This window comes from Kogia breviceps, chromosome 5 (assembly GCF_026419965.1).
Source record: "Kogia breviceps isolate mKogBre1 chromosome 5, mKogBre1 haplotype 1, whole genome shotgun sequence".
NCBI classification, from domain to species: Eukaryota; Metazoa; Chordata; class Mammalia; order Artiodactyla; family Physeteridae; genus Kogia; species Kogia breviceps.
Genome location: NC_081314.1, coordinates 122,583,372 through 122,596,226, shown reverse-complemented (window position 1 = coordinate 122,596,226; position 12,855 = coordinate 122,583,372). Strand labels below are relative to the sequence as shown.

Sequence of the window (12,855 nt, the reverse complement as noted above, 5' to 3'; positions counted from 1 at the left end):
CTTGCTCCTTAAGTCCACCTTCACGATGAAGTTAACGGGTTGGGAGGACTTTGGGGGTGTTCTATGCCTCTTTCCTGGTTATGGTCTTTAGCATTTTAAGAGAGTCAACTTGACAAGCAATTGACTTTCTGTTAAAGCATAAGGATCTGGCTCTCTAATCAACTATTTACAACTCATATCTTTCAGAAGTATTTCATACCTTAACTTACTAATGAGTCATACTTATTACATGCACATTTAGAACAATATTTAAAGAGTATGGCATCAAAGACTAGCAGTCCATTTTTCTTACAGAAATGTATTTAAAATCAATGATTCCCCAAAAGCAGCCTATAAAGAGCCATGCTAAGCTGGCTGCATAAAATCATCACAGAAACAATTTTAAGACTGCAGATTCCTAGGTGGCACCACAAACAGAATTCTCAGCAATGTGGGGAGTAGAGGCTTAGGAACCAAAGTTAAACCTAAAAATTATCCAGGATAGAGCTATCTGCACAACATACTTTTAGCCTTCTTCCCTAATGTATAGTTATTTTGGCTATCTTTTTTTTTTTTACATATACATCTTTATTGGAGTATAACTGCTTTACAATGTTGTGTTAGTTTCTGCTGTATAACAAAGTGAATCAACTATATGCAACATATATCCCCATATCCCCTCCCTCTTAGGCCTCCCTCCCTATCCCAGCCTTCTAGGTTGTCACAAAGCACCAAGCTGATCTCCCTGTGCTATGCAGCAGCTTCCCACTAGCTACCTATTTTACACTGGCTATCCTTTTAAAATGGTTGCATTCCCATACACTGAGGATCACCCCTAGAAAACTCATTACTGCAATTTCCATAGGGAATGAAATCAAATCAGAAAATATTCAAGGGGCATCAACCATGTGTCATTTATTATGCTAGATTCTGGATATTTAAATAAGAACATCACCTGGTCCCTGTTTTAAAGGAACTTGAAAATATTGAGGATATTGTTCATTGTACCAGGTCTTACTCTCAGGAACCAGCTGTACTTTCCTGGAATATCAGCTTATTTTTGACTTGTAGACCATCTGTACCTCATTTTTTGGTTTCAGTTCCTTTCTTTTTGTTTTTAAAATCCAAGTATGTTATATATATTGTAAGGACTTCAAATAGTTTTTGAGTAAGATATGGGTAACACAAGCAAAACAGGCAAAGTTCTCTCTCCTTCAGAATAATTTGTTTTATACATACAGCCTAGAGCCATGCTGCTTAAGCACAGGTACACCTCAGAATTATCTGAACATCTTTTTAAAAATATATATTCTGGACCCTTCCTCCACTGATTCTGATCCCAGTAAATCTTAGGTGGTATGTCCTGTTTATACTCAGAAAAAGTCCCCCAGGTAATTCTGATGTATCGATATATACCATGGTAAAGAACTGTTGGCTCAATCTCTAAACATAAGTGTTAAGGTAAGTTTTCTTTTGCAGTAGGCAGGTTAGGGAGGTAGATGAGATGGACTAAAGAATACGGTTCTATCATTTATTATTTAGTTCCAGTAAGACAATGAACCATGTGGGAGAAGTGATGCCTATGGATTTCTTGGTCACCTGTTAGAGAAGAGGAACAAATACTCATTTAATTAATACTATATAAATTAATATTATTTGGAATATCACCCTGAAGAAATTGGATTTTAATGGTTCTTAGGTTACAGCTTTACTGAAAAGATTTGCAGGCAGGGGAAAAAAAATCACTCTGATGGATTTTATGCACAGGATTTCCTTGTATTACTTCCACTAGTCACTCATAATCCTAGTGCACACCTGAGAGACTTAAACACAGCTTCTCTTTGACAGTCTGAAAGTATCACACCAAATTAAACAAGTTACTTTGAAAACTGTGAGAAGAAACAGGAAAAAGATGGCATAGGCATTAAAGTGAAATTTCTCTACTAATGATAGGATGTAAGTGACTCCAATGAACACTATAATAGATTCCCTTATTCAATTGTGGTATGTTAAATTCCCCTGTAACAGAAGATGGATTTCTTAATATGACATGTAAGATAATACAGTAATGTAAACTAATCTTTTAAACAATAATCTCACCCCAAAATTTATAGATTTAAAACATTCTATTTCTACTAATTCAAAATGCATATTTCTAGCAGTTCTATACAGGACACAATGTTTTCTACTGAGGCAGTATTGTCACTGCTTTCTAAAAACCCAGTCTGGAAGATAACTATCATAAAAATTACATAGGAATTGACCTTTTCCATCTCTATTTTTTAGTTATTCTGGTTCCTTTCAGAAATACATCTGTATTTCTCTTCAAGTTTTTTTTTAATACTAAAGAGGGACATGAACATATATGCCCAATAGCTACTGCTGAATCTTTTAAAACTTACAAAACAGCATATAAAGTGTATAACAGGAAGTATTGATCAGGATAAAAAGGGTGTGAAGCATACACACATGTGGCCTTTTCATAAAGAGGGAATATAAGATGACAAATGTAAATGATGGGGAAAAGTTGGCTAGTCCTGTCAGACAGGAATATTAGTGGGGATTATGTGTTAGTCTGATTTAATAAAAATAAAACGTGTTAAGTCTGTAAATTTAGATAGTCTTGTGAGAAACAGAAAAGATGGAAAAGAGACTGTATAGAATTTAATATTTTGATGTTACAAAATATAACTGAGCCAAGAATAATAGGGTTGGAGCTTAACCAATGACTGGAACACTCACCTTCATCTGAGTGCTTAGGTGTTACTATCACGCCAATTATGAAGCTCTGTCCTGACACTAATAAGATAAGAAGAGCCATGTGCAACTGGAGCACTTAAAAGTTAAGCAAAGAATAACAGAGTAGCTCCATCTTGGGGCAAGTTCTAGGGAGTAATTTGGAAAGGATATGTAACAGAAGACAAGGGATGAAATCACAAAGAGATGGAACTGACTCAAAAATGAAAGGAACTATAACATAGTTACTACACTGTGATTTGAACTCAGAAACCTCTTGATATCTACTGAGCTCTTTTACTTCCTACTAATATGGACAAAGTTACTATAATGAAACTGCATTGTTGTGAAACTATAGAGTTTCACCTGTTCTACACAGTGGCCCTTGACGTACAGGAAGAAAGTACAGTCCTCGTCTGGCAGAGCTCACCAGAGACTACAATGGTGGTATTCAGATATACTGTACTGCATTTCTGTATCAATATGTTGGTATCTTTGTTGGTATAATACCATTATCTTGGTCTTTTAAAAATTCTGAATCAATGACACTTACAATCAAGATCAAGGACTCAACTATTCAATTCATATGAGAACAAGTTCCAAGTCTGGAAGGATCTGTGCATGCCTGCATCAGTCACCATATCATATTGTGGTATTACAAATGTCTCACTGAAAGAATAATTCCTTCTAAAGTTTAGATGATATTGCTGAAACCTACCTAGGTAAAGTTGCATGGGAATCTGTCTATAAAAGATGAAATTAAACAAACACCTAAAATGCTTTCTTAAAAAATAAAAACAAAACACAGATCTTACAAAAAAAGGGTGATTCAAAATGATCCACTCAGAGTTATTTAAAAAAAAAAGAGAGAGAGAAAGAGACAAATGGGGTTAAGGAACATATCTGTTTAATTTATCTCTTCCATTTCCCCAACCACTAAACAGAAAGAGCACCTTTCCTACAGTACAAAATGTCATCCTAAAATATTTTGACAACTTAAGTGATGAAATTAATCTTAAAAAAATCATTAGATATTGTATTTTCAGCTTTGCTAGAACATATTTTTGTACAGTGTTATTCTTAATATTTTGATTTCATCACCTAATAATTGTAGAATGTTTAATATTTATATTTTTATATACTTATCTTCTCATTTGTTTTACAGATCTATACAGATTTTTGCTTGGAATATATTAAATATTTAGTTCCTGCTAATTTTGTTTTTAACTTTAAGAATTCTGAAAAAAATCAAATAAATACTCTACATGAATTGATACTATTTACCAGTAGTGTTATTTTGCTCAAATATGAAATTATTAGAGTTCATTCCTTTGACAGCTTTAGTGAATTGGCTTGGGTTCCCTGCGGTTTCAGTTTTTCTAAGCATCTTGTCAGTCAAAGTAGGCAGAATAGGTAGAGGGAGTGTTAGCAGAATCACCTCCTGTAACTTGAAACCGTTATCTGGCAAAGGGGTAAACTAAACTGTTGCCTTTTATTATCTCTGAGTGATGGAATTTCAGATGATTTTTACTGGAGTCTTCATATTTTAGAATAACTAAAGTTTTATGTTGTTTTTGCTTTTTCAATGAGCATATTTTATAATAATATATCAATAATAAATATGATATTGATAATAAAATGCAATAAAAGCAGACTAACCTGTTGTCACAGAAGACTCTGTCTCTCTCAATTTCTGAGATGCTAAAAGTTTTTCCTGCAAAGCTTTCTGGGCAAGCTGTGCATCCCATTCTTCTAGTTCTTTCTCAAATCGCTGGTTGTCTTCCTCAACAAAATCTCTTAAGTCTGGTGGTAGTGTTTCTATTCCAACAAGGGCCTGCCCAGTTTCTTTATTAAACTCCTCTGCAAATCATATTTCAAAAACTATTATAAAATTAAGGATTAAAGGAAAAATGCAAAGCTCAAAATAGAAGGTGTTTCAAATGTAGTTAAAGTACAAATTATTACCACTTGGCGAATCAATATTACCTATATATTAAAAGAAAACTCAAATGCTCAGAAAAACGATGCAAATATTTGATAATCCATTATAGGTAATGTTCTCAGCTTTTACTTTTAGGCTGAAGAGTAAAAAAAAAAATGGAACAAGACATAAAGCCAAAATTGTTTGCTACTACTTTTCAAACACTAACATAGTTCTACTTTTTCTATTATAAAATACCAGACGTTTGATTATTCATGAAGTAAAACTTACCACAAAATGAGAAGAAATAACTCAACCTCAAAAGCTCAAAATAGAACTAAAATTATTTTTCATCTGAAGCAGTTAAGTATACCAATATACTTATATACAATTTGAAAACTAATCAATCAATATAGCAAGATTTCTTTAAACATCACATAAGTAGTACTTAAAAGGGTTACTCAACCTCTACCACACACAAAAAAAATAAATTTTAGCTTTCAGTCATAAATGAACTGCCTAACTAGTTTTGCTAAATGGTTAAATACAAAAGGAAAGTTTATTTTTATCAGTCTCAACAAATCTTTATTAAATGCTTTTTATATGCAAAGCCTATATTAGAATATGAGAAATAAAAAGATTACGACATAGTATGAAATGGTCCCTGGCTTTGAGCAGATCAGAGTGAAGTGGGAAAGACAAGTCAACATACAATTCCAACACATAATAAGTGCCCAATAGAGGTATGCTATGAGAACACAAGGAGGGATACTTTGTGGCAGGTCAAGGAAAACTTGGCAGAGCAGATGACATCTGAATTGAATCTTGAGAGATGAGAAGGAATTAGGCAAAAGAAGAAAGAAATAAGATCATTACTGGCAAAAAATAAAAACAGAAAACATAAGAATATATAGATATAAATGTGTGAAATGATTTGGTGTGAGCCAAAGAAGTTCAAATATTAGTAAAGTACATAAAGTTTGAAATGGACAATAGTTATAAATGAAGCTGGAAAGACAATTAGAGGCCAGAAAATGGAGGCTTTTTATGTTAGGTTAAGGAGCTTGAATACGAGTCAATGTGTGACATAGTCATTAAAGGGATTTTAACAAGGAGAAAAAAGTCTGATTTACATTTTATAATAGTTACTTAATAGTTAACTTTGAATACAAAATATATTCCAGTTTTTAGCCCTGGTCACATTACTTTTCAATTCCAGTTTTCTCACCTACAATAACCCAACAGCATTTCCTAATCATATTCATCACAGTTTTTAGTAAACTACACTTAACTAATCACACCAGAGACCAGAGTTACATAAAAGGGTTACTTATTTAAAAATATATACCACCCTATATATTTCATATTCTTACCTTGTATTAAGAACTGTGGCTTATCATTTATGTACATTAAACAGTATGCACTGGCATTTCTATAACCACCAAAAGAGTCCCTCACTAGCTCTTCCCATGATGATTTGGTTACAGCAATATCATTGTACTTCATCCACCTGCTTTCACGGTGATCAAAAATGTATGCCCAGTAGTGCCCGGCATTAGCTTGGCCTTCATGAACTAAAACAGCATGTAAGCGATAAGGAACCTAAATATGAAGAAGAAGAGTTAAACTGTAGTTATGTAGTCTATTACACCACATCCCATGACCCACAAACCATCTGACTGGAGGATCCCAAATAAGCATGTTTTTTAACAAGAGTCAATTGGCTGGGATTAAAGTTTTGAAAAAATTAAGCTATGAAATAAAAGAAGGCAGGGGGCGGAGAGGATAAGCAAACTAAAGACATATAAAACAGACAGGTATGTAAATAAGATGATTTTCAAAACTTTGGAAATGCATTTGTTGATCTATTTATTTCTTTCGAATAAAGAAATTATGATGAACTTTTTTTATACAGCACATGATTTGTTTAAATCTTCACAGTTATAAATTGATGGATGAGTTCAGCAAAATGGCTTATATAATAAGCCATTCTATGAGCCTCAGAAGTTAAAATGTAATTGAGCCCTTTACCTTCTCCCATAATCTTTTATTTATTTATTTGATGTTTATTTATTTTTGGCTGCACGGGGTCTTTTTTGTTGCTCACAGGCTTTCTCTAGTTGTGGTGAGTGGGGGGCTACTCTTCATGGCGATGTGCAGGCTTCTCATTGTGGTGGCTTCTCTTGTTGCAGAGCACGGGTTCTAGGTGTGCAGGCTTCAGTAGTTGTGGCTCACAGGCTCTAGAGCGCAGGCTCAGTAGTTGTGGCGCACGGGCTTAGTTGCTCCACAGCATGTAGGATCTTCCCGGCCCAGGGCTTGAACCCGTGTCCCCTGCATTGGCAGGCGGATTCTTAACCACTGTGCCACCAGGGAAGCCCCACTCCCATAATCTTAATATCGTTAAACAACCATATTATTTTCCCATAGAATTGTTTTTAAATGCTAAGTCCTTTTGGAAATTTTTGATAAATTTTACTATAGAAGAATAAAAAGGTAGGCAATAAATACAGTATAAGAATACAACTGAATGAGGAAAATATTAATATAAAAATGTTAAAGTTCAACAATTTTATAACAGAAAGTATGAGAATTATAATAACAGATAAATTAAAATATGTAAATAATTTTGATAATGCTTACTAGCTCAAAATTCAACTTACTTGTATCATAGATTTGTCAGAGTACATTAGTTCAATTGTGCGATGGATTCTAGATATGCTTTCCTGCAAATCTAAGGATAGAAGATGCCATTTAATGATTAACATCAAGTATGTTTCTACTGAGACTTATAAGGCAGGGAATAAGGGTTTTCCTACCAATATGTTAGAGGAATAAGAAAGTTTCTGAAACTGTTCTAAAACTTACTATTCAGAATTTTTATAAAACGAAATTTAGTTCTTAATAAAAGATATAGCACAAATGAAAAATGAAAACAAATATGGTTTATTTAAAAAATGTGCAGAGCCAATAAAACTGAACTTTGTTCAAATTTATAAAGGAAGCTTCCAATGAAAATTAAAGCTAACCCCCCTACATATTTGTATAAAACAGGAAAAACCTTATTTTTTTCCTGTAGTTTATTCTTTTGTTGCCCTAAATCAAGAATAAAGTTCTTTATTTTGATGAAGTTCTCCCTGTGTCAAAATATGTAAGTTTGGAGCCAGAGGAAATTAGGGCACATAAGTGGAAAAGGGGAGCTATAACTATACGAAAACCTTTAGAGTGAAATAAAATAACTTCACCACACGTCACACACACACACATACATATATGTGTATGTACAGAAGTAAATGAATAAAAATCCACTATAATCACCAATGGAAATAAAGTTATGAGACTCCCATTACTCATTATTTCTACTTCCAGTAGAAATCTCTCCTACAAAATTATTTAGAGGCAGGGTTGTTTCACAGTTATATTGCCTATAATTGTTTTTTAAAAAGTAGAGACAACCTAAATATTTGTCAATAGGGAAATGGTTAAATTATAGTATAACCACACTATACTATGAAGCTGTTAAACAGAATCAGGAAAAAAACACCAAAGACTACAAAAGAAATTAGGAACTTTAGACTAGGGAAAGGCCTTTTACAGCTTGTTAGAAAATCCAGTAACCATAAATGAAAAGACTCCCTCCCCCAATTTAAGAAAATCTATTATTATAGAAACAAAACAAAAACCAACATAAAGAAAATCAAATGACAAACTGGAAAAATATTATCTGCAGCATACACTACAGGCAACAGGTTAATACCCATAACATTAAAGTTTCTATTAAGCAATAAGAGAAAGACAAATAGTTCAATATAAAAAAGGGGCAAAGGTCACAAATTTATAGAAAAATAGAATTTCACTCATAATTAATGAAAGGCAAATCAAGACACTGAAATACCATTTTCATTTCAACCAGCAGACTACCACAAATTAAAAAGTGCCCAGAGCTAGGGAGAATACTGGGAAACAGGTTCTCTCACACAAAATTATTGGGAATGTAAACTGCCTCATCATTTTGGGAGGGACATTTTTAAATAGTCAAAATTTTAAGTATATACTCTTTGGATCAGAAATGGCATTTTTAATATATCAACTCAAAAAGTATGTTAATATGTATGCAGAAGGCCAGCTTTATTGGTAGTTAATAACAACACAGAAATTGAATAAATTATACATATTCATATATTGGAATATGTAATAGTTTAAAGAATAATGCTAACAGCAAATATCATCGGGGATAAAAGAGAGAAAACAAATATTCCAAGGAAAATCTTTAATACTTGATGCATAGTATTATAGGTCCAAAACCTTATGACATGTCTCTCAAGTTCCTCTCACTTAAAATGGCCAGAAGTGGACTCATCATATTCCTACCTCCTCCCCCAAGGTGGGGGCCTGCTCCCCACCAGTTTGCTCATTTCCAAAGTGCATTCCATCTATGTAGTACTATCACTATGAACAACTAAGGGAATCATCCCTGATTCCCCCCTTCCCTCTTGTCAATGACTCACATCAAAGAATATACCAAATTCATTTCTTTCCTCTCTCAATGCTACTACCTTGGTGTCAAAAGTTCTTAGCTTTCAGCCCTCTGAATGTAATCTTATGAAAACAAACACAATCTGCCAAGTCCAGTAGAAAATTATCCAACACCTAGCACAGTATTCAGGAAAAACTATATGTTTAATTAATGTTTACTAATGATTTCAAATACAAAAAAATTCCTTATATATGAATAATACTAAGGAAAATCTTTAGTTACTAATGTTGTTATAGTTGCCACCACACCCTATTTACTCCCTATTAAATACAGACTGCACTTTATTGGCTATAAAGCGTCTAGTTGGGCATTTAAAATCTAACAAGTGATATTGTTTAGTACAAGTCCAACCTTTTGGTATAAAAAGAGTAACTCCTAGATGTTTTTTTCATAGATCAATAAAATTAGGATAAAATTAGGGAGCAATAATAGGTTATTATATTTTGACATGCAAGAAAAGTTATGATAAAACTACCATAAAATATTAATATCACTTCATTTTAAGAAAAAGGAGATTTTAACAACAGTAAAGTAGGATAAAAGTAAAGGAGATAATTTCAGAATAAAGGAGAGCTCCTTCCAAGCATGGACAGATGGCAACTTAACACTCACACACACACACTCCCCACAGAGCACTGTCCTTACTTTTCTTATTTTACTACATGCCAGTTAAAACTCGTTATAGACTGGCACTGAGCTAATAGATCATATTTGGAAACCTACTAGAGCAGACTGAATATTAAAATTCACATTTCTAATCCTTCATCCTAAAGAAAACACTGTATCACTTGAACTCACTGCACAAACATCAAGGGAGGTACATAACTGATTAAGTACAAAATCTGATGCTGTATGGTGTTTCACCAATGGAGTACCTGTGAATACCAGCAGTTCGATATAAATTTAGAGCACTAAACCAGAAAATCAAACCATCCTGTTAGGTCATTAATTAGCTAAGTAATCCAGGGAAAATCTTTTGGCCTCTCTAAACCTGACATTAAGATCATAAAAAAGGAAGCCAAACTAGTTTATCTTATAGAAAACACTTTGTAGGGGGAAAAAAAACCTTTATTAATATTTACACATGAAACCCATATCCATAGGTGACTTCCCTTCTCAATTCTAACATTAATCATGTCCATCTGAGGTAGAGGAGCTCTGTTATGAGAGAAGCTTCTTACCTCTAGTGTCATTTTCTATTTCTGTCCTCCAGCGATGTAAACAGCTTTCTAGCACAGAGAGTTCCTCTTCTGTTATGTGCCTTGGTGCTGGATGCATGGGCAAATCTGGAGGTATCCGAGACTGAGTGAATGGTTTGTGTATTACTGATCTCGATGAAATGGCAGCTATTGATGCGGGTGATGTGCTTGGCAGTTCTGAAGAAGGAGCTCCCTGTTGGTCTGTTGTGCTGTATTTTTAAAGCACAGAATATTCATTATTAAACTTTTCAAGTTGAAGCTCTGGACAATGATTATGTGCCAAACAAATAGCATTAAATTGGCTTATAATTTCAAAAAGAAAAAGTTTTCTTAAAAAAAGCCCCAGAAATATGTGGATTAATCTAATAACCTAATGAGATTCTTAATATATGGAACTACATTACTATAAAATTGGGGCTTTATAGTAGAAATGGCTTAATCATGTTTATTTATACAAATCTTACATATACCAGAATTATAAAACCTTCCCTTGCTAATACTTAGCAGCTCATATTACCGAAAATTTTCTAATTTAACAGTAGTATTTTCATGGATGAAAGGTTGATACATATAACATACAACCTAAAGTATAATGCTGAATGGAAAAAAAGTATGATGAAAATTTCAATCCACAACCATAAAATCCATTGAAACAATGAAATAAGAAAGACCCCAGAAGCATACAACCTTCTAGTGAATGTCATCTTTTTAGGGTTCACTAAAATAAATCACAATATGCATTTTATAAAACCGTCTTTAAAGGCATCTGTCTCTTCTATCAAGAAAACTTTTTACCTTGGTAATGTCTGTGATGGCACAGAACCACTAGATGGGGAACTAGCATCAATATCATCAACAGGAGAAGTGCAAACAGGTTTACTTGAGGCAAATTCCAACGCATACTGCAGAACATCCACCAAGGGGAATCGTTTGGGACCCGAACCATAGCTTAAATACCTGTTAACCATAAAATGTATGAATGCTTTCATTTGTGTATAAAGCACATTTGGGTTTTTTTTCAATAATTGTTATAAAACATAATAAAATCACTTCAATAAATATTCCTCAACAATGAAATTAATTTTGCTTTCAAATGAAGATGGTAAAACTAAATATACACTCAAGAAATAAATTAAATGTTCTCCAAAGGAACACAAAACGAAAGCTGATTAAGACTGAATGTGTGTATATACTGTTATAAATTTTAGATGCTGCTCTAAGTTGTAACCCAATAGTAAAATGAAAACTGACATTTCCATCTCCTGAGATTTTTATTTTTAGATCTGTTATCTGGTCTCAAGATGGTGACTAATATTATCCTCCCACCGTTTACGTCTGATTATTTTTCAATATGATTACTGATACCTTTTAAGAATTAAAACTATTGAAAAATAACATTATTTTGAAAAGAAAGTTTTAGGCTATTAACTTTCAAATTAATACTAAAACAAGGGAATACAGATTAGATCAGAGGTTGCAAACTGGGATCTTTCAGACCACATTTCAGCCTGTAGACTTTTGTCTGAACTACAGAATATTTCATACTCCAGATTCTGGCTTCTTCTGGAAACAATGCGAAGCTACAGACAATAGGAAGATGATGTTCACGCGTGGCACCGCCTACTAGTGCGGACAGCAGCCACCCTCTCTCCACAGAGACGTGCTCTTGGACTCCCTTAGCCCACCAGCTTACGCTTGACTTGCCTCCCTTCTTTATAAAGCCTCCCTGAGCTTCTCGTAGGCATCTGAGTTTGTATCTTCTGTGTTAAGGAGAAAAACTCAGTTACCGTTCGTTTTAAGGGGAATCTCAAGAGTAATATTTAGTCTCACACAAGAAGAAATCTCAATCAATCATAGATTAGTTTAACTTTACATCTATTTTTAGTACCATACGTGTTACCTCTTGATGGTAGGAATATTTAATTTTAAACAATAAAATCATCTTCTAATGCCAACTATGAATTATTTTAGCCTCTGACGAAACTCAAGCCTAAACAATTCGACCAAAATATCAATCCAGAATGATTATTTACTCCTAGAATCACAAATCATTCAAAGCAAATTTTAAATTAAAGCTCTAGATAGTCACTAAAAATATGACTTCCTATAGTTAGCTCACAATTTCACAAAAGTTTCAATACCTTTCAAGTCTCTGTTGTAACACTGTGAGGTAATCTTTTAGTCTCTTGATCTCTTCCCTCTTAATTCTTGTTATTTCTCTGTTTCTATGCATGTATCTATCAGGAAAAAGAAATACAGCAATTATTAGTATTTGCAAATCTAGAAGTAGACACAATATTAAGTCTAGCCATCACCACAGAAGATCAACTCATCCAAAATTTTATAATAAAACATCATACGGACAATACAAATTAGTATTTTTCCTTATAACATTATTCCCAGTAACTATACTTTCCTTGACAAATAGTATTAGATACATTATGCAAAAAGTAAAAATTATTTTAAGGAAATTAAGCAAAAATTTT

The 12,855-nt window shown here is 33.3% G+C and overlaps 1 protein-coding gene across 6 annotated transcripts in view; it reads right to left on the bottom strand.

Annotated features, from left to right (window-relative positions):
• Positions 1-12,855, bottom strand: part of USP25 (ubiquitin specific peptidase 25) — a 142,418-nt gene that overhangs the window by 39,795 nt on the left and 89,768 nt on the right. For all 6 annotated transcript variants that reach the window (XM_067034938.1, XM_059065617.2, XM_059065616.2 and 3 more), the window contains 6 exons: positions 12,511-12,606; positions 11,165-11,326; positions 10,352-10,578; positions 7,297-7,367; positions 6,010-6,238; positions 4,375-4,575 (listed from right to left, as the gene is read on the bottom strand). In XM_067034938.1, coding sequence (XP_066891039.1) covers positions 4,375-4,575; positions 6,010-6,238; positions 7,297-7,367; positions 10,352-10,578; positions 11,165-11,326; positions 12,511-12,606 — 986 coding nt within the window. The remainder of the gene's footprint in view (positions 1-4,374; positions 4,576-6,009; positions 6,239-7,296; positions 7,368-10,351; positions 10,579-11,164; positions 11,327-12,510; positions 12,607-12,855) is intronic.